This window comes from Mus caroli, unplaced genomic scaffold (assembly GCF_978045245.1).
Source record: "Mus caroli unplaced genomic scaffold, Mus_caroli_1 scaffold_17, whole genome shotgun sequence".
NCBI lineage: Eukaryota > Metazoa > Chordata > Mammalia > Rodentia > Muridae > Mus > Mus caroli.
This window is the reverse complement of record NW_028227272.1, coordinates 45,439,597-45,462,652: the sequence shown is the minus strand read 5'-3', so window position 1 is coordinate 45,462,652 and position 23,056 is coordinate 45,439,597. Positions and strand designations below refer to the sequence as shown.

The window sequence follows — 23,056 nt, the reverse complement described above, 5'->3', positions numbered from 1 at the left end:
TCCATGGGACAATCCTCTGGTCTGTCAATGGTCTCTGTCCCTTCAAAAGATCTGATGCTGGACTTCTCCCTGGAAACTGTTGCTATGACTGTCTAGTTCTACAACTAAGTTCCATAACCACATTAAGTAACACGCTATCTTATTATGTATCACACTATGAGATTAAAACCAACATTCTGGCTCATTTAAGGCATGTATGTACTTTTTCATGTCAATTACTTATCAGGCCTATGCTTATGTAATAGAGTTTTAATAATCTAACAGCTAGGATTGAAAAGATGATAGGTCAGTGATTAAGAGTACTGACTAGGAATTTATGAAATTCCTAGCCAAATGGATGGACCTGGAGGGCATCATCTTGAGTGAAGTAACACAATCACAAAAGAACTCACACAATATGTTTTCACTGATAAGTGGATATTAGCCCAAAACTTAGGATACCCAAGATATAAGATACAATTTGATAAACGCATGAAACTCAAGAAGAATGAAGACCAAAGTGTGGACACTGTGCCCCTTCTTAGAATTGGGAACAAAACACCCAGGGAAGGAGTTACAGAGACAAAGTTCGTAGCTGTGATGAAAGGATGGACCATTTAGAGACTGCCGTATCCAGGGATCCATCCCATAAGCAGCTTCTAAACGCTGACACCATTGCATACACTAGCAAGATTTTGCTGAAAGGACCCAAATATAGCTGTCTCTTGTGAGACGATGCCGGGGCCTAGCAAACACAGGAGTGGATGTTCACAGTCAGCTATTGGATGTATCACAGGGCTCCCAATGGAGAAGCTAGAGAAAGTACCCAAGGAGCTAAAGGGATCTGCAACCCTATTGTTGGAACAACATGATGTACTAACCAGAACCCCGGAGCTCTTGTCTCTAGCTGCATATGTATCGAAAGATGGCCTAGTCGGCCATCACTGGAAAGAGAGGCCCATTGGACTTGCAAACTTTATATGCCCCAATATAGGGGAATGCCAGGGCCAAAAGAATGGGAATGGGTGGGTAGGGAAGTGGGGGGCGCTATGGGGGACTTTTGGGATAGCATTGGAAATGTAACTGAGGAAAATATGTAATAAAAATATTCAAAATTAAAAAAAAAAAAGAGATGAGAGAGATTGGGGTTGGTGATGTGAAATTCACAAAGAACAAATGAGTAGTTAAAAAAATGTAGTATGGTTTATATTATCTAAATGAAGGTTCAAATTATTCATGAATATAATTTACAAACTGCTTAACTGAAACATAAAGTTTAACATTTGATTTTTCAATGTAAACATTATGTAATATAACATTATTGTATGTGACCTTTTTAAATTATATTTTATTTGATTTATTGCAAAAGTTATATTTAGTAGAACTTACAAAATGCCAATATCATAGATACAGTTTCTGGCTGATATTACATATTAATGTATATAATGAAAATATTATTTAATTACTAATCTTTATGAGATATTTCATAATGTAGAAATTTATGCTACAGATGATTGTGTGGTTTGTCTTTGGCCTTTGTCTTTATAAAGGAAAAAATCAAATACATTAGAAGTCAAATTTTATACTATTTCTGTGCTAATATATTTTATGTAATTGAATTAAGCAATCAACTTTTAAATTTGTAAGACATATTAAATCTATTTGATAGCTTAAAAAAAAAAAAAAGAAAGAAAAGATGATAGGTCAGTGATTAAGAGTACTGACTGCTATTCCAGAGGACCTGGGTTCAGTTCCCAGTGCCCACATTGCAGCTCACAATTGTCTGTAACTCCAGTTCCAGAGGACCCAATACCCTCTCACAGATATATATGCAGGCAAAACACCAATGTATATAAGATAAAAATAAATAAATTATTCTACAAAATCTAAAGGCTGATCTGTCACTTGTCCATATCATATTTGTTTAATGAATTCAAGTCTTTTCACACCTTGTTTCGGGTACTTCTTAGGAGATATATTCCACTAGGTCAGGGTCAAATATGAATTGAAAAATATTCACATTTGGCATTTTTTATCCAAGTTACTACTGAAAATACTGAAGAGGGTATGATGTAGAAATGAAGCTAGTGACACCAACACATGCACATACACACATTGACATATTGCCTACTTCTGCCAGTACAGAGCTAAGAATGTCTCTTCAGAAGGTGAAGGCAAACATACTAAGATGAAAACAGCAAGTGTTCGCCAAAGGGAAATCTCTTCAGAAAATGGAAAGGAATACGTTTTCCAGTGGCTTGAACATTTTTCTCAATCAAACTCACTAAGACAGGAGTAACTTGAAAAGACCAGCTGACTGATCCAGAAGACCCTGGGTACCTCCCACAAGACTGAGACTGATGGAGAGGAACCACTGTTTGATATTTACTAGGAAATGAACAGCCTGACATGATCTCAGCCTATAAACACTTTACTTTCAAAGATGATCTTCAGAATGGACAGAAATCCAAATTGGAGCTGTTGAGAAATCCACCGTTGTTTGGTGAAGTCACAGAATTAAGCTGTATTTCTAATTTTACATCTCTTTGAGGAAATTTTCAAGCACCAAGCCAGCAGTTGAGATTTCATGACACCATGACAACATGATTAGCAAAGATGTTTTACCAAAAATAACCTGATATATAGAAAGAAACACCAAATGAGGACTGGTATAAAGAAAAGAAAATGGAACCAGAAGATTTGAGTTTTTAATGCAGATCTGTAACATCATGATGGTTTAAAGCAAAACAAAACCACAGAGTCACTGTAGAAAATAATATAAGTAAAAGGTACCTATTTAGCCCTCATTAGAACTGTTTCTCCTAGTGAATCGTAAGTTCCTTAAGTGAGACTCATTTTCTATTTCTAGTCTCTGTACCTGTACAATCTGACACATGGAATGTGCTAACCTCCTGTACAAATCAATGACTACCCAGAAAAACAAAACAAACAAACAAAAAAACAGTAAAAGTAAGAAAAGACCATTGGAACGTCATAAGTATTTGGGCAAGACTGATTCTATATTATGAAACTTCAAGCTTAAATTTTATATTAAATATATGTATAAAATAAGGGGCTGGGGAAATGGCTCAACAAGTAAGAGCAATTGCTGCTCTTCCAGAGGTCTCAGGTTCAATTTCTCGCACCACAGATCAGAACTGTCTTTAACCCCAGTTCCAGGGATCCAGTGCCCAATCCCGATGTCAGTGAATGCTGCATACAAGTGGCATATAGACATGCATGCAGACAAAAGATCCACAGATATAAAATAATAAAATAAAATAACTTTTAAAAGAAAATAAAAATATTTGCAGTAAAATATAAGTGGATCAGGTATTTTATACATCTGCTCATTCTATATGCATACCATGCATAACTGTAAGCCATGAATTGCTTAATGATAGGGATGGTATATTATAGTCTGAGAACTGGGTCAGCAGCCACAGTGTACTTACAACACTAAGACACTTACGTCACTATTAAGTGGTAAAAATCCTATGGAGTCACTTTCTTATCGTCTCATTCTGAAGAACATTACTATATAACAAGACCATATGGAGCGTAATAGTTCTACCATACGATATAAACTAAAAAACACCTCCAGTTGTGTTCTCTTCTTGGAAACAATCACAACCAAAGCGTGAAAGTGAACAGCCAATTCCTACTAAGAGTCTTATCCAAACGTTGCATGTTCCCTGAAGTGTTCAGTCTTTCCTGAGAGCAACGTGATACTCTTAACATCAGTCAGTGCCTTCCTCTTCACAACCTGAGGCGTTATATCAATTTTATATGCTAAAAACAACAACAACAGAAAACCAAGGGAATAAAGGAAACATGTTACCTGGGTTTGTAGAGGGAATAACACAGGTGCTTTGTTTGAACTCTTTTGGCCTGAATAAATATTTTCATCCGGGGTTCAAAATACAGAACAGCTGTGTAGGCTCTCAAGGACCTTCTCTCTGGAATTCTGAAATAGAGAATTCGAAAGGTCACAGTGTGCAGGGTACCATTCTCTTTGGGAAGATAAAAAAAATGAAATGTTCTACTAGTGCACTCTGTCTTAGTTATTTTTCGGTTGCTGGGATAAAACACCATGATCAAGGCAACTAATGTAAGGAACCAGTTACACAGGGTAAGAGTTCATCACGCCAGGGCAGCAGGGCCGCAAGCAGCAGACATGTTGGCTGGGGCAGCAGCTAAGAGCTTCCATATCAAACCACAAGCAGAAAGCAGAGAGAGTGCTAAGTGGGAATAGCCTGGGCTTTTGAAACTTCAAAGACCACACCCACACCGCTAGTGATACTCCTCCTCCAATAAGGACACACCTCCTCCTTTCCAAACAGCTCTACCAACTGGGCACTACATATGCAGACATGTGGGCCATGGGCTCAGTCTCTTTCAGATTCCTGTATGCTCTTAGAAACCTTTTCCCAGAACTAACGATGCTGCAAACACAAGCAAATCTTACCACACTCGTGGCATTAAGCCTCGGAACAGAAGGCAAACACAGATAACATTTGCTTTGGTCAGAACTAAAATCTGTTGGCAGCTAACCAATTCTAAGAAGATACATCAGTCACAGGAAATATACTTTACATTAGCTGGCCCAGTAATTGATGCAGAACAAAAAATAAACAAACAATGTAATCTTCCTGTCCAAACATAACTAAGAGATTGTAGGTCCACGTGAACAAAAGGAATTTCTACTGATCAGTTGTGAACAGAGAAATAAAATTGGGGGAAAAAGTCTCATTTGCTTTCAGAACATTGAAGGGGACATATAACACTTAACTCCATACGTAATAATACCTTATTATAATAAGTTCTTATGGTCAGCTGAGAAGACACTCTTAACAGGATGGATGAATGAAGACAAAGGAGAAAGAAAACAGAACGGAAGAGAAGACAAGCAGGAATAAAAAAACCAGTAAATTGCATGCTCCTGTGAGGTTGCTGGAACACTGTGCCTCTTTGCAGACCTTAAATATTAGAACCCACTTGTGAGCTGTAAATATTCTCCAAATAGACAAGAAATGCTGGGCAAAAGCAAACCAAGCCAGGCTTAAGAGGTGGCGTTCTGTGCTTCTAAGCTGCAGAAAAGGCTCCAAGATTAAAGAGAAAGCAGGAAGCCATCTCTCTCTGGTTCAGAAGGAGACAGAGATGATGAGGTGAAGCTCTGAGGTCCATCTGAGGGATCTGTCCAGCAGGCACTCAGTCCAAGGGCAGAACTCCAAGGGATTCTGGAAACTGAAGGTGAAGCCCTAAGTAATCCAAGGATTTTCTGGTAAGATATAACTTCCTTTGGATACCATCTGAAGCTTGATCAAAGATCAAAGGAATTCCTTTCAATTGTTCCAATTTTCTGACATAAGTCATGTCAAAGTGCCTACTAGGATGTGGCTGTTATGCCATCAATATCAATGCACTTTCTAATTTATTTTTAAGTTGGCATATGAAGTAATGGGTTTCTTTATTACAGCATGTTCATGCATATGTGTCATTGCTAATACACTTTGAATGTAACAAGAGACACTATCTGCATTACTGTATTGCACTGTGATGCTGCAGTTTCATTTAGTACCCCAGGGGTTAAACAATTAAGTATCTCTTCACTTAGTCGAGAAAAGAAAAACAATAGTTCTTGGGATGCTTATAAACATCCGAAGGAATCCTGCCAGTGTTGAAATCCTTTCCCATCCTATGATTGGAAACCGCCCTGGAGCTACTAACTCCTTATCTGTACCCTTCTCAGAATGGACACATTGTTGATACTTCAAGGTTAAAGTCAAGAGTAACTCAGAGAGATTGGGGATTTCAATCAGTGGTCGAGTGCTTGCCAAGCATGCACAAAGCCCTTGGTTCAATTCCCAGTATAGCAAAACAACAGCATAATTTACAGCAGAGTTTATGAAGTGGAGAGGTATGGTGAGAACTCAAAGTGATTAACAACTTCTGATATACACAGACACACACACCATATGCATAATGACAGTAGTATTTCTGTTTGTTTGGAGGCCCAGGATAAATTTTTTTTGGAGAAAATCTGTGTAGTCCTGGCACTTGCTATGTATATACCAGGCCGGCCTCCATCTCACAGAGATCTTCCTGCCTCTGGCTCCGGAGTACTGGGATTAAAGGTTGTGTACCACCATGCCACTCCTCAGGATAACTATGGCCCTGCAATCCTTTTGCCTCAGCCTCCTTATTACTGGGATTACAGATATGTTACTGTATCTAGATAATACTCCTACCCATTGATGCTGAATTTATTAATTCAAAAAATGTAGATAAATATACAGAGCATGTTTGTCAGAGGTCATTAAAACCCTCTGTTTTAGTTACAGTTTTACTCCTGTGAAGAGGCACCATGACCAAGGCAACTCTTGTAAGGAATTTAATTGGAGCTGGTTTATAGGTTCAGAGGTTCAGCCCATTATCAAGGCAGGAGCACAGCAGCATCCAGGCAGGCATGGTGCAGGAGGAGTTGAGTTCTACATCTTCATCTGAAGGTTGTTAGCAGAATACTGGCTTCAAGGCAGCTAGGACTAGAGTATTAAAGCCCACACCTACAGTGATACACCAACTCCAACAAGGCCACACCTCCAAATAGTGCCATTCCCTGGGCCAAACATACAAACCATCACGCCCTCCTTCTCTGGAAGGACTCATGACTAAGATTTATCACAGGTCTGTAATGAGGATACACATAGGTGCAGAGGAAAGTGGGGGAGTCTGGGGGAACCCATTTGCTAGCTTCTTACTTTTTTTTTCATTTGTATCCTTTTTTTTTATTGCTAAGATGGAATATCTGATGGAAATAACTTAGAGGAGGAAGGATTTATTTGGGTTCCTAATTCCAGAGACTTCACTCCATGATCACTTAGCCCCATACACTTAGAAAGAACATCATGGTGGCAAGAGTGTGTGGCTTTTCAGTACATGCCTAATCAGGTAGCAAAGAGCCCAATACGGCAGGGCCTTGTCAACACACTTCCGAGAGTCCCATCACAATGACCTACTTCCTCCAGCTCCGCTTCACTTCCTAAGCTTCCACAACCTCTGGGTAATATGCCTCATGCTGCAAACCAAGGATTCAGTACATGAGACTTTTGGTGAGACAATGCCCAAAGTATAGCATTTCCCCTTCATGAAGGTCCACACAGCACTGCCATCCACAGCTATGAAAATGCAGAAACATATGCACTGTGTCCCATCAGAAGGTAGTTCCTGAAAGACTTAGTATACAAGATCGGGGTTTGTGGGGCTCTAGCAGCATCAGCACCTGCCACCTACTGTGTGTCCAAGATCCAGAGGGCCAGGAGGAAAATAGGACTTTTATTATAAGTCATTATCCCAGTTTCATTTCTGTAACAGTGAAAAACATCACGACAAAAAGCAACTTAGCAAAAATAGGAGTGTTTGGCTTATAATATCAGGTCAGTTTATTGCTTCCAAGAAGTCATGGCAGGGACTTAACGCTTCACATCCACTGTCAAGATCTGAGTGAGAATATAACATGGGAATCCTTGCCTACTTCCTCTCATCTAGCTTCTTCCTCTCTCATATACTTCAGGACTCTCTGCCTAGGGGATAGTGCTGCCCACAATGAGCCCAGCCTTCCTCTATCAACTAACAATCAAGGCAGTCCACCACATGTACATATGCCATACCATGTACATAGGCCAGCCAGATGTAATTTCTAATTAAAACTCATTTCCTAGGTGACTGTAGTGTGTGACAAGTTGGCAATTAAAACTGACCAGTTGCAGTCCTGCTCTTTGCATAATCTAGGTGTAGTGACTCAAGTTTTCAGTTAAATGAAAGGTTTCTATCAGTATTGGGAACTACCAGAAGCTAGCCATTGGTCCAGCTGATGAGTCAGCTCTTCTGAGGATTGATGCAGGTTTACTTCTTCTCTACTCCTGTCTTTTCTCAAGTTCCTGTTTGTGACAAACATTACAGAACTAGCTCTAATTTCTGAAGTCTGAGGTATAAAGAAAACAGGGCTAAATACAGAATGCAAACGGTCTTCTTGTTCTGGGCAAATTAATGCTGTAGCCTCATCTCTTTCCAGCTTGGATAAGCCAACTACTCTCAGTTCTCAAATATGGCTCACACCATCTCATCTCCAGACCACGGGATGTCACTCTTGTTCACTCTTGACTAGTTCTTTTAGACCTCTCTGGATGCACCCTGGAAATCTCACTTCTGTTGAAGTGCTTCCCCACCTCCAGAGTGCTAGAGTCTGTGTGAGTCCCTCCTTCTTTACTTCCTGTCCCTGTGACTGTCTATACCTCTGTGATTTTCTCTCCATCAGGTTGTAAATTCCATGCAGTTAGTGACCTCATCCATTAAATAACTGGTTCTTGTGTGAATGAAGGATCATTCACAGCTTCTCTTGCCGAGTTTAGAATGAGCAGCAGAGCATTCTTCCTGTGGTGAGGTCTTTTCATGGAAGATCATCCTCAGTGTTGATGCTATCCAATTGTAAATCAAGCTGTGCACTTGAGGGGCTGACAAAGAAACACCCTATAGTCAGGATATCTTTAGAAGACAAAGGACTGTCTGCAACTCTCCATCTGTAAGGACCCTCTTTGCATAAATTCTTCAAGGGCTTTTCTTGTCTCATTTCTACACAAACATCCTTTCTGCCTCTGTGTGCTTTGCCAGGGGAGTTCGTATATTTATCACTGTGTGGTTTCCTTTTTCACTTTCTATTTAATTAGCTCTGATAAGAAGAAACTGAAGAAAAAAAAAAAAAAAAAAGAAGAAACTGAAGCAAGCCACTCTCCCCATCTCCAGCCCTCCCCACTCAGAGGCACGTGACAAGCAGAAGTAAAGAAAAGGCTACTTTAAGGCTGAACCTGCTGCTTGCAGAGTCTGGGGAATATGGTGTAGGAGAAGCAGATTAGAATCAGTGTCCTTTTCTCTGCTTAGACTTGAGAATTCTTAGAAGTCTGCCTGCAATTTGGCTTCCACGGTCTGCTGTGCCATCTGTGCCGTTGTCTTTACCTGACCTGTCCATATTCTTCTATTCCTGGGGCTGCTCCATGTACACCTTAGATGCATGTGGACTGACATAGTGGTCGCACAATAATTAATAATAATAATAATAATAGAACAGGGGCTCCATGTACACTTTAGATGCATGTGGACTGACATAGTGGTCGCACAATAATTAATAATAATAATAATAATAGAACAGGGAAGGACAGTGAGAGCAAGCCACTACAGCCAAGTCTTGCCTTTATCTTCAGATTCAGATCCCTGGGGGTTGGAGTTTAGGAGCATGAATCCCTCAGATTCCTTCCCTCTATGAAGTTTGGAAGTCACAACTTGGTAGACATAGCTGGCAGGGGATATGTAGGAAAAGAATCACAAGAAAGGGGGACATACTCATAGGTGTTTGGGAATAGAACACTCTCTGAGAAAGCTAACTCCTATGTATAGTCACAAAGGAACCTAGACAACAGACTCCCATCCAAGCCATCAGCTGAGCTATTCTTGTGCTATAGTATGAATGTCCCACAAAAATCCATGTTAAAACTTAAAGTCAACTGGTGACAACCCCATGGGAACTATAAGAGAAAACTAAGTCATTATATCCATTCATATATCCATACACTCATGGCTTAATAGATTAGTGGTTATCTCCTGTGCAGGTCTTTTATAAAAGTACTTTTGTCTCTGTCTCTCTCACTGTGTCGTCCTCCCAGCTTTGTCTGATTGAGGTGTCATCTGATGGTTTGGGGCACAGTAGAAAGATCCCAACAGAAAGAAGACCTTTATCAGATATCAGCCCATGGTCTTAGATCGCTCAGCTTCCAAATCATGAGTTACGTAATCCTAGTGTCAATAACTAACCCATCTGTATGTATTCTAGTATAGCAACTGAAAAATAGGCTACGGTACCTTATATAGTCTATGGCTGGGTCTTGGGCTCTGACTTCCAGGTACAACATTAAGCTAAGTCTTTTTATAGTGTCTCAGAGGTGTTATATGTTATATATAAAATAGTTATATGTGACAACCAAAATTGTGTTCCCATAAATCAGATGAGTTGTTATACGTGACATTAACGAAGTCTATATTATGCACACAAAAGGCTCCATGAAGATTTTTCAACTAGTGTAAATTCTGAACTTTGAGCAGACTTACTGAATGTTAGGTTGTAGATTATACCTAAGAGAAATGTCAACCGCAAGAGGTAACTTCAAAGAAAAGTCCTAAGCGACATGGGGTAATGAAAGTACTTCTTTTTGGGATTACCACAGGATGTCAGCAGCATGTAAGAACAGTCTGGAGCTGTCACAGTGATGTGTTCCTGCCAGCTTGGTTAAGATGTAAACTAGGGTCATTATGGAAGGCTGCCCAATGATTGCCCATTTAAAAACTGCTGGCAATGTGGCACCTAATTTCAAAACGTGACATAGGACAAAATCCTCATTATTTCTGTGCATTATAACAACATTCTAGAAGCTGATGGACGTGGTGTTGAAGAGCCTCAGCCCTGACCAGTTCTAAAGGTAAAGCAGGGCTTTATAAGGACAGTCAATCCCATAAGCTCTATTTTCTTCTCCTGGGGGTCAGTGCTTTCATCCAGTGTTCTGTATATTCAGGACATGTAATTTATAATGTTTACAATATACTATGTCATTGAAGGTAATATGAGCACAAGAAATCCTAGTGTAAAACAGAGAAGCTGCAATAAATCATGTGATCAAAACAAACAAACAAACAAAGCCCAAAGCATTAGAAAAATGATGCCTTAGAGGTGATTAGACCTCCAGAGTTTAAAATGGAAGAGACTCCAATTATAACAAAATCCCTCTCACATCATATGGCTCTCCAGTGATCTTCAGGGATGGAGGGCAGTAGAAGCTATGACTAAGGCTTCCCAATGCCTTCCTACCATATGCTTAGAGAATCACGCAGACAATAGCATTCCCATTAGTCACTTGAATCTAATCCATTTGTTGCTCCACATGTACCAGGCACTAGCTTAGTTTCCTATTGTACAAACTAATGACATTGTTAAATGCCAGAAAGAAGAGCTGTAGGGAGAAGTGGAACACAAGAGTGGGAGCAAACCGCACTGAGATCTTCTACACATCAAGTGCTGCATCTCTTTTAGCTGAACAACATTCACATAAACTAGATGCTGTAGAGCTGTGTTTTATACAAAGGAACACAGAAGTTTAGAACCTTAGACAACTGGTCACCAGAACAACAGCTCTCCATAACCACCTATGTACACATAAACTTGCATTGCTTCAACTTATTCATAGAGATCTGAATTTAATGATCTGGTGGCCCCATTTACTGATCCTGTCTATCACTATACATAGAATAAATTATATGGCATTAGGCAGCCAACAGGTCCTAGACATCCAATTAACCCTAATGTCTCTACTGGTAGCCCAGGCTATTAGGTAAAGGAATCTTTTTATCTTTTTTTTTTTTAATAAAGACATAAAATCAGGTTGTCAGAGTGAGCATACACATAGTCTCCAGCTGAAACCCAGGATATTATTAGTGTGGCCTGAGAGCCAAGGGCTTGAGGCTGGCCTGAAAGATCTGGGCATCCAAATTATTCACCCAATACAACTGTAGAACAACCAAGCATTCTGTTGGAGTACAGTAGAATGCCAAAGAGACTTTTTGTTTTGTTTTATTAAAAGTTAAAAAAGATTGGTCTGGTAGCTATTTAGGTATCAGGGACAGGTTTAGAGGACCAAGGGTAGATGGAGAGAGACCCAGGTGATAATGGAAGTCGTGTTGCAAAAATGAAGCTGGACATGACTGGGTGTGTACCAGAACATTATGCATGCATGTGAATCTTTCTAGAGAGTGAAACCACGATGAAGTAACTGAGTATTAAAAATAAGACAAGGATTTGAAGCACAAGTGATATGTAATGGGGATTATAAAAGGTCCAGAGAAAAGGCTTAAAGCTACCTAAGGTAGAAGAGGAAATGATGATTATAAAAAGCTTAATATATCCTTCCGGTTTCCATCTGTGCCCGGAGCTGAACCTGTGCTACAGCTCTCCATATCCAAATGCCTCCCAGAGAAATTTGATCTCCTAGGAGTACTGACACACAGGCTTGCAGGAGGGAAAAGCCATAGTCAGAGACAGCAAGATCTGAGATAACCAGATAGCAAGAGGAAAGGACAAGAACATAAGCAACAGAAATCAAGGCTACTTGACATCATTAGAACCCAGTTCTCCCACCAGAGTGAGCCTTGGATATAACAACACACCAGAGAAGCAAGAGTCTGATTTAAAATCACATCTCATGGTGATGATAGAGGATTTTTAAGAAGGGCATAAATACCTCCTTTAATACAGGAAGAAATACAGGAGAATACAGGCAAACAGGTAGAAGCCCTTAAAGAGGAAACACAGATATCTCTTAAAGAATTACAGGGAAACACAACAAAATAAGTGACAGAATTGGACAACACCATCCAGGATCTAAAAATGTAAACAGAAACAATAAAGAAATCACAAAGGGAGACAACCCTGGAGATAAATCAGAAGTCATAGAGACAAGCATCACCAACAGAATAATACAAGAAGTAAAAGAGAGAATCTCAGGTGCAGAAGATACCATAGAAAACATTAACACAACAATCAAAGAAAATGCAAAATGCAAAAAAGTCCTAATCCAAAATATCCAGGAAATCCAGGACACAATGAGAAGACCAAACCTAAGAATAATAGGTATAGAAGAGAACGAACATTCACAACTTAAAGGGCAAATAAATATTTTCAAGAAAATTATAGAAGAAAACTTCCCTAACCTAAAGAAAGAGATGTCCATAAACATACACGAAGCCTACAGATCGCCAAATAGGTTGGATCAGAAAAGAAATTCCTCCCAATGCATAATAGTCAAAACACCAAATACACAAAACAAAGAATTTAAAACACCATGAGAAAAAAAGTCAAGTAACATATAAATGCAGACCTATCAGAATTATACCAGACTTCTCACCAAAGACTGTAAAGTCTAGAAGATCCTAGACAGTTGTCATACAGAACTTAAGAGAACACAAATGCCAGCCCAGGTTACAATACCAGCAAAATTCTCAGTTAACATAGATGGAGAAACTAAAGTATTCCATGACAAAACCAAATTCACACAGTATCTTTCAACAAATCCAGCCCTCCAAAGGATAATAGATGGAAAATTCCAACACAAGAAGGGAAACGACACTTTAGAAAAAGCAAGGAAGTAATCTTTCAAAAAACCCAAAAGAAGATAGCCACAAAAAAATAATTCTTCCTCTGACAACAAAAATAACAGGAAGCAACAATGACTTTTCTTTAATATCTCTTAACATCAGTGAACTCAATTCCCCAGTAAAAAGACATAGACTAACAGACTGGGTATGTAAACAGGACCCAACATTTTGCTGCATACAGGAAACTCATCTCAGAGACAAAGTCAGAAACTAACTCAGAGTAAAAGGCTGGAAAACAATTTCCCAAGCAAATGGTCCAAAGAAACAAGCTGGAGTAGCCATTCTAATATCAAATAAAGTCAACTTTCACCCTAAAGTTATCAAAACCGATAAGAAAGGACACTTCATACTAGTCAAAGGAAAAATCTACCAATAAGAACTCTCAATTCTGAACATCTATGCTCCAAATGCAAGGGCACCCACATTCATAAAAGAAACAACACACATCGCACCTCACATAATAATAGAGACATAAATACCCTACTCTCAGCAATGAGCAGATCATGGAAACAGAAACTAAACAGAGACACAGTGAAACTAGCAGAAGTTATGAACCAAATGGATCTTAATACATATCTATAGAACATTTTATCCTAAAATGAAAGAATATACCTTCTTTTCAGCACCTCATGGTACCTGATTCAAAATTGACCATATAATCGGTCGCAAAACAGGCCTCAAAGAATACTAGAAGACTGAAATAATCCCATGCATCCTGTCAGATCACCATGGGACAAGGCTGGTTTTCAATAACAACAAAAACAATAGAAAGCTCACATACACATGGAAGATGAACAATACTCTACTCAATGATACCTTGGTCAAGGATGAAATAAAGAAAGAAATTAAAGACTTTTTAGAGTTTAATGAAAATGAAGCCACAACAACCCAAACTAATGGGACACAATGAAAGCAGTGCTAAGAGGAAAACTCATAGCTTTGAGTGCCTCCAAAAAGAAGCAGGAGTGAGTATACACTAGCAGCTTGACAGGACACCTGAAAGCTCTAGACCAAAAAGAAGCAAATAAACCCAAGAGGCTTACAGGGCAAGAAATAATAAAACTTGGGGCTGAAATCAATCAAATAGAAACAAAAAGATATATACAAAGAATCAACCAAACCAGTAGCTGGTTCTTTGAGAAAATCAACAAGATAGATAAACCAGACTAACTAGAGGGCACAGGGACAGTATCCAAATTAACAAAATCAGAAATGAAAAGGGAGACATAACAACAGAACCTAAAGAAATCCAAAAACTCATCATATCCTATTACAAAAGCCTGTACTCAACAAAACTGGAAAATCTGGATGAAATGGACAATTTTCTAAACAGGTACAATGTACCAAAGTTAAATCAGTGTCAAATAAACGATCCAAACAGTCCTATAACCCCGAAAGAAATAGAAGCAGTCATTAATAGTCTCCCAACTGAAAAAAGCCCAGGAACAGAGAGGTCTAGTGCAGAGTTCTATCAGACTTTCAAAGAAGACCTAATATCAATACTCTTCAAACTATTCCACAAAATAGAATCAGAAAGAACACTACCCAATTCATTCTATAAAGCCACAATTACACTTATACTTAAACCACACAAAGACCCAACAAAGAAAGAGAACTTCAGACAAAATTCCCTTATGAACATTGATGCAAAAATACTCAATAAAATTATCAACAATGGAATCCAAGAACACATCAAAACAATCATTCACCATGATAAAGTAGGCTTCATCCCTGGGATGCAGGGTGGTTCAGTATACAGAAATCCATCAACGTAATCCACTATATAAACAAACTAAAAAACAAAAACAAAAACAAAGGAAACCCCACATGATCATTTCATTAAATGCTGAGAAAGCATTTAACAAAATCCAACACCCCTTCATGATAAAAGTCTTGGAAAGATCAGGAATTCAAGGCCCATACCTAAACATAGTAAAAGCAATATGTAGCAAACCAGTAGCCAACATCAAACTAAATGGGGACAAACTTGAAGCAATCACACTAAAATCAGGAACTAGACAAGGCTGCCCACTCTCTCCCTATCTAGTCAATATGGTACTCGAAGTTCTAGCTGGGGCAATTAGACAACAAAAGAAGGTCAAAGGGATATAAATTGGAAAAGAAGAAGTCAAACTATCACTATTTGCAGATATGATAGTATACTTAAGTGACCCCAAAAATTCCACTAGAGAACTCCTAAAGCTGATAAACAACTTCAGCAAAGTGGCTGGATATAAAATTAACTCAAACAAATCAATTGTCTTCCTCTACTCAAAGGATAAACAGGCTGAGAAAGATATTAGGAAAACAACACCCTTCACAATAGTCACAAATAATATTACATACCTTGGTGTGACTCTAACCAAGGAAATGAAAGATCTGTATGACAAAAACTTCAAGTCTCTGAAGAAAGAAATCGAAGATCTCAGAAGATGGAAAGATCTCCCAAGATGGAAGGATCTCCCAAGATGGAAAGATCTCCAATGATCATGGATTGGCAGGATTAATATAGTCAAAATGGCTGTCCTGCTAAAAGAAATCTACATATTCTATGCAATCCCCATCAAATTCCAAATCAATTCTTCATAGAGTTAGAAAGAGCAATTTGCAAATTCATTTGGAATAACAAATACCCCAGGATATCGAAAACTATTCTCAACAATAAAACAACTTCTGGGGGAATCACTATCCTTGACCTGAAGCTGTATTACAGAGTAATTGTGCTAAAAACTGTATGGTATTGGTACAGAGACAGGCAGGTGGATCAATGAAATAGAATTGAAAACCTAGAAATGAACCCACACACATATGGTCACTTGATCTTTCACAAAGGAGCTAAAACATTCCAGTGGAAAAAAGATAGCATTTTCAACAAATGGTTTTGGTTCAACTGGTGGTCAGCATGTAGAAGACTGCAAATGGAGCCATTCTTATCTCCTTGTACAAAGCTCAAGTCCAAGTGGCTCAAGGACCTCTGCATAAAACCAGATACATTAAAACTAATAGAAAAGAAAGTGGGGAAGATCCTCGTGCACATGGGCACAGGGGAAAATTTCCTGAACAGAACACCAATGGCTTATGCTCTAAGATCAAGAATTGACAAATGAAACCTCATAAAATTGCAAACTTTAAGGATAGAGAGATGGCTCAGCAGTTAAAAGCACTGAATGCTCTTTCAAAGGTCCTGAGTTCAAATCCCAGCAACCACATGGTGGCTCACAACCATCTGTAACAGGATCTGATGCCCTCTTCTGGAGTGTCTAAAGATAGATACAGTGTACTTAGATATAATAAATAAATGAATCTTAAAAAAAAAAAAGCTCTTCCGGTCAGAAAAGCACCAGGGCAGCTGGGGCGCAGGGTCTACTGACACTCGCCAGCTACCCACAACACCCGCCACAGGATCTTAAGACTTCTGGTGAGTGGAGCACAGCTTCTGCTCCAACCCAAGTGCTCGGGACCTGAGACTGCATTAGTTAGGGAAGCAGAAACCGGCCTGAGTAGGGCCACAGGCCTCATCCGGCCGGATCAGCACCGGGGTAGCAGGAGAGCAGGGTTGCCTGACACCCGCCAGCTACCCACGACCCCCGCCGCAGGATTTTGGGACTGCTGGTGAGTGGAACACAGCTTCTGCTCCAATCCAATTGCACGGGACCTGAGACTGCATTAGTTAGGGAAGCAGAAACCGGCCTGAGTAGGGCCACAGGCCTCATCCGGCTGGATCAGCGCCGGGGTAGCGGGAGCGCAGGGTTGCCTGACACCCGCCAGCTACCCACGACCCCCGCCGCAGGATTTTGGGACTGCTGGTGAGTGGAACACAGCTTCTGTTCCCGCCGCAGGATTTTGGGACTGCTGGTGAGTGGAACACAGCTTCTGTTCCAGTCCAATCACGCGGGACCTGAGACTGCTCTGGTTGGGGAGAGAGAAATCCGGCCTACATAGGGCCACAACCCTCTTCCGGTCAGAAAAGCACCGGGGCAGCTGGGGCGCAGGGTCGGCTGACACTCACCAGCTACCCACAACACACACCACAGGATCTTAAGACTTCTGGAGAGTGGAACACAGCTTCTGCTCCAATCCAATTGCACGCGGGACCAGAGACTGCATTAGTTAGGGAAGCAGAAAAACGGCCTGAGTAGGACCACAGGCCTCTTCCGGCTGGACCAGCACCGGGGTACCGTCAGCTACCCACGACCCCCGCCGCAGGATTTAGAGACTGCTGGTGAGTGGAACACAGCTTCTGCTCCAATCTTTAAACAGTGACAACGATAACAACTAACCCCAGAGATTACCAGATGGCGAAAGGTAAACGTAATAATCTTACTAACAGAAACCAAGACCACTCACCATCATCAGAACCCAGCACCCCCACTTCGCCCAGTCCAGGGCACCCCAACACACCGGAAAAGCTAGACACGGATTTAAAAGCATATCTCCTGATGATGATAGAGACCTTCAAGAAGGACTTTAATAACACACTTAAAGAAATGCAGGAGAACACTGCTAAACAGGCAGAAGACAATAAAGAGGAAGCACAAAAATCCCTTAAAGAATTGCAGGAGAACACTGCTAAAGAGTTACAAATCCTTAAAGAAAAACACGATAACATAATCAAACAGGTAGAAGTCCTTACAGAAAAACAGGAAAACACATCCAAACAGATGATGGAAATGAACAAAACCATACTAGACCTAAAAAGGGAAGTAGACACAATAAAGAAAACCCAAAATGAGGCAACACTGGAGATAGAAACCCTAGGAAAGAAATCTGGAACCATAGATACGAGCATCAGCAACAGAATACAAGAGATGGAAGAGAGAATCTCAGGTGCAGAAGATTCCATAGAGAACATCGGCACAACAATCAAGGAAAATGTAAAATGCAAAAAGATCCTAACTCAAAACATCCAAGAAATACAGGACACAATGAGAAGACCAAACCTACGGATAATAGGAGTGGATGAGAATGAAGATTTTCAACTCAAAGGACCAGCAAACATCTTCAACAAAATTATAGAAGAAAACTTCCCAAATCTAAAGAAAGAGATGCCCATGAACATACAAGAAGCCTACAGAACTCCAAATAGACTGGACCAGAAAAGAAATACCTCCCGACACATAATAATCAGAGCAACAAATGCTCTAAATAAAGATAGAATACTAAAAGCAGTAAGAGAACATATAAAGTAACATATAAAGGCAAGCCTATCAGAATTACACCAGATTTTTCACCAGAGACTATGAAAGCCAGAAGATCCTGGACGGATGTTATACAGACACTAAAAGAACACAAATTCCAGCCCAGGCTACTATACCCAGCCAAACTCTCAATTAACATAGATGGAGAAACCAAAGTATTCCACGACAAAACCAAATTCACACATTATCTCTCCACGAATCCAGCCCTTCAAAGGATAATAACAGAAAAAAACCAATACAAGGACAGGAACCACGCCCTAGAAACAACAAGAAGGTAATCCCTCAACAAACCTAAAAGAAGACAGCCACAAGAACAAAATGCCAACTTTAACAACAAAAATAACAGGAAACAACAATTACTTTTCCTTAATATCTCTTAATATCAATGGACTCAACTCCCCGATAAAAAGACATAGACTAACAAACTGGCTACACAAACAAGACCCAACATTTTGCTGCTTACAGGAAACTCATCTCAGAGAAAAGGATAGACACTACCTCAGAATGAAAGGCTGGAAAACAATTTTCCAAGCAAATGGCATGAAGAAACAAGCTGGAGTAGCCATTCTAATATCTGATAAGATTGACTTCCAACCCAAAGTCATTAAAAAAGACAGGGAGGGACACTTCATACTCATCAAAGGTAAAATCCTCCAAGAGGAACTATCAATCCTGAATATCTATGCTCCAAATACAAAGGCAGCCACATTCATTAAAGAAACTTTAGTAAAGCTCAAAGCACACATTGCACCTCATACAATAATAGTGGGAGACTTCAACACACCACTTTCACCAATGGACAGATCATGGAAACAGAAACTAAACAGGGACACAGTGAAACTAAGAGAATTTATGAATCAAATGGATCTGGCAGATATCTACAGAACATTCTATCCTAAAACAAAAGGATATACCTTCTTCTCAGCACCTCATGGTACCTTCTCCAAAATTGACCACATAATTGGTCACAAAGCAGGCCTCAACAGATATAAAAATATTGAAATTGTCCCATGCATCCTATCAGATCACCATGGACTAAGGCTGATCTTCAATAACAAAATAAATAATAGAAAGCCAACCTTCACGTGGAAACTGAACAACACTCTTCTCAATGATACCTTGGTCAAGGAAGGAATAAAGAAAGAAATTAAGGACTTTTTAGAGTTCAATGAAAATGAAGCCACAACATACCCAAACTTATGGGACGCAATGAAAGCATTTCTAAGAGGAAAACTCATAGCTCTGAGTGCCTCCAAAAGGAAACTAGAGAGAGCACACATTAGCAGCTTGACAACACACCTAAAAGCACTAGAACAAAAGGAAGCAAATTCACCCAAGAGGAGTAGACGGCAGGAAATAATCAAACTCAGGGGTGAAATCAACCAAGTGGAAACAAGAAAAACTATTCAAAGAATCAACCAATCAAGGAGCTGGTTCTTTGAGAAAATCAACAAGATAGATAAACCCTTAGCCAGACTCACTAGAGGGCACAGGGAAAGCATCCTAATTAACAAAATCAGAAATGAAAAAGGAGACATAACAACAGATCCTGAAGACATCCAAAACACCATCAGATCCTTCTACCAAAGGCTATACTCAACAAAACTGGAGAACCTGGATGAAATGGAGAAGTTCCTAGACAGATACCAGGTACCAAAGTTGAATCAAGATCAGGTTAATGATCTAAACAGCCCTATATCCCCCAAAGAAATAGAAGCAGTCATTAATAGTCTCCCAACTAAAAAAAGCCCAGGACCAGATGGGTTTAGTGCAGAGTTCTATCAGACATTCAAAGAAGATCTAATCCCAGTTCTTCACAAACTATTCCACAAAATAGAAACAGAAGGTACTCTACCCAACTCATTCTATGAAGCCACAATTACTCTGATACCTAAACCACAAAAAGACCCAACAAAGATAGAAAACTTCAGACCAATATCCCTTATGAATATTGATGCAAAAATCCTCAATAAAGTTCTTGCTAACCGAATCCAAGAACACATCAAAACAATCATCCATCCTGACCAAGTAGGTTTCATCCCAGGGATGCAGGGATGGTTCAATATACGGAAATCCATCAACGTAATCCAGTATATAAACAAACTCAAAGACAAAAACCACATGGTCATCTCGTTAGATGCGGAAAAAGCATTTGACAAGATCCAACACCCATTCATGATAAAAGTCTTGGAAAGATCAGGAATTCAAGGCCCATACCTAAACATGATAAAAGCAATCTACAGCAAACCAGTAGCCAACATCAAAGTAAATGGTGAGAAGCTTGAAGCAATCCCTCTAAAATCAGGGACTAGACAAGGCTGTCCACTTTCTCCATACCTATTCAACATTGTACTTGAAGTCCTAGCCAGAGCAATTCGACAACAAAAGGAGATCAAAGGGATACAAATTGGAAAAGATGAAGTCAAAATATCACTTTTTGCAGATGATATGATAGTATATATAAGTGACCCTAAAAATTCCACCAGAGAACTCCTAAGCCTGATAAACAGCTTCGGTGAAGTAGCTGGATATAAAATTAACTCAAACAAATCAATGGCCTTTCTCTACACAAAGAATAAACAGGCTGAGAAAGAAATTAGGGAAACAACACCCTTCTCAATAGTCACAAATAATATAAAATATCTTGGCGTGACTCTAACTAAGGAAGTGAAAGATCTGTATAATAAAAACTTCAAGTCTCTGAAGAAAGAAATTATAGAAGATCTCAGAAGATGGAAAGATCTCCCATGCTCATGGATTGGCAGGATCAACATTGTAAAAATGGCTATCTTGCCAAAAGCAATCTACAGATTCAATGCAATCCCCATCAAAATTCCAAATCAATTCTTCAACGAATTAGAAAGTGCAATCTGCAAATTCATCTGGAATAACAAAAAACCTAGGATAGCAAAAACTCTTCTCAAGGATAAAAGAACCTCTGGTGGAATCACCATGCCGGACCTAAAGCTCTACTACAGAGCAATTGTGATAAAAACTGCATGGTACTGGTATAGTGACAGACAAATAGACCAATGGAATAGAATTGAAGACCCAGAAATGAACCCACACACCTATGGTCACTTGATCTTCGACAAGGGAGCTAAAAACATCCAGTGGAAGAAAGACAGCATTTTCAACAAATGGTGCTGGCACAACTGGTTGTTAACATGTAGAAGAATGCGAATCGATCCATTCCTATCTCCTTGTACTAAGGTCAAGTCTAAGTGGATCAAGGAACTTCACATAAAACCAGAGACACTGAAACTTATAGAGGAGAAAGTGGGGAAAAGCCTTGAAGATATGGGCACAGGGGAAAAATTCCTGAATAGAACAGTAATGGCTTGTGCTGTAAGATCGAGAATTGACAAGTGGGACCTCATGAAACTACAAAGCTTCTGCAAGGCTAAAGACACCATCAATAAGACAAAAAAACCACCAACAGATTGGGAAAGGATCTTCACCTATCCTAAATCAGATAAGGGACTAATATCCAATATATATAAAGAACTCAAGAAGGTGGACTCCAGAAAGTTAAATAACCCCATTAAAAAATGGGGCTCAGAACTGAACAAAGAATTCTCACCTGAGGAATACCGAATGGCAGAGAAGCACCTGAAAAAATGTTCAACATCCTTAATCATCAGGGAAATGCAAATCAAAACAACCCTGAGATTCCACCTCACACCAGTCAGAATGGCTAAGATCAAAAATTCAGGTGACAGCAGATGCTGGCGAGGATGTGGAGAAAGAGGAACACTCCTCCATTGTTGGTGGGATTGCAAGCTTGTACAACCACTCTGGAAATCAGTCTGGCGGTTCCTCAGAAAATTGGACATAGTACTACCGGAGGATCCAGCAATACCTCTCCTGGGCATATATCCAGAAGATGTCCCAACCGGTAAAAAGGACACATGCTCCACTATGTTCATAGCAGCCCTATTTATAATAGCCAGAAGCTGGAAAGAACCCAGATGTCCCTCAACAGAGGAATGGATACAGAAATTATGGTACATTTACACAATGGAGTACTACTCAGCTATTAAAAAGAATGAATTTATGAAATTCCTAGCCAAATGGATGGACCTGGAGGGCATCATCTTGAGTGAAGTAACACAATCACAAAAGAACTCACACAATATGTATTCATTGATAAGTGAATATTAGCCCAAAACTTAGGATACCCAAGATATAAGATACAATTTGCTAAACGCATGAAACTCAAGAAGAATGAAGACCAAAGTGTGGACACTGTGCACCTTCTTAGAATTGGGAACAAAACACCCAGGGAAGGAGTTACAGAGACAAAGTTCGTAGCTGTGATGAAAGGATGGACCATTTAGAGACTGCTGTATCCAGGGCTCCGTCCCATAATCAGCTTCTAAACGCTGACACCATTGCATACACTAGCAAGATTTTGCTGAAAGGACCCAAATATAGCTGTCTCTTGTGAGACGATGCCGGGGCCTAGCAAACACAGGAGTGGATGGTCACAGTCAGCTATTGGATGTATCACAGGGCTCCCAATGGAGAAGCTAGAGAAAGTACCCAAGGAGCTAAAGGGATCTGCAACCCTATTGTTGGAACAACATGATGTACTAACCAGAACCCTGGAGCTCTTGTCTCTAGCT

General features: G+C 39.7%; 1 protein-coding gene across 1 annotated transcript in view; it reads right to left on the bottom strand.

The window, feature by feature from the left end:
• The window catches only part of Morc1 (MORC family CW-type zinc finger 1), a 200,138-nt gene that overhangs the window by 134,732 nt on the left and 42,350 nt on the right, over positions 1-23,056 (bottom strand). Inside the window, exon 9 of the mRNA XM_021185413.2 lies at positions 3,821-3,946. Coding sequence (XP_021041072.1) covers positions 3,821-3,946 — 126 coding nt within the window. The remainder of the gene's footprint in view (positions 1-3,820; positions 3,947-23,056) is intronic.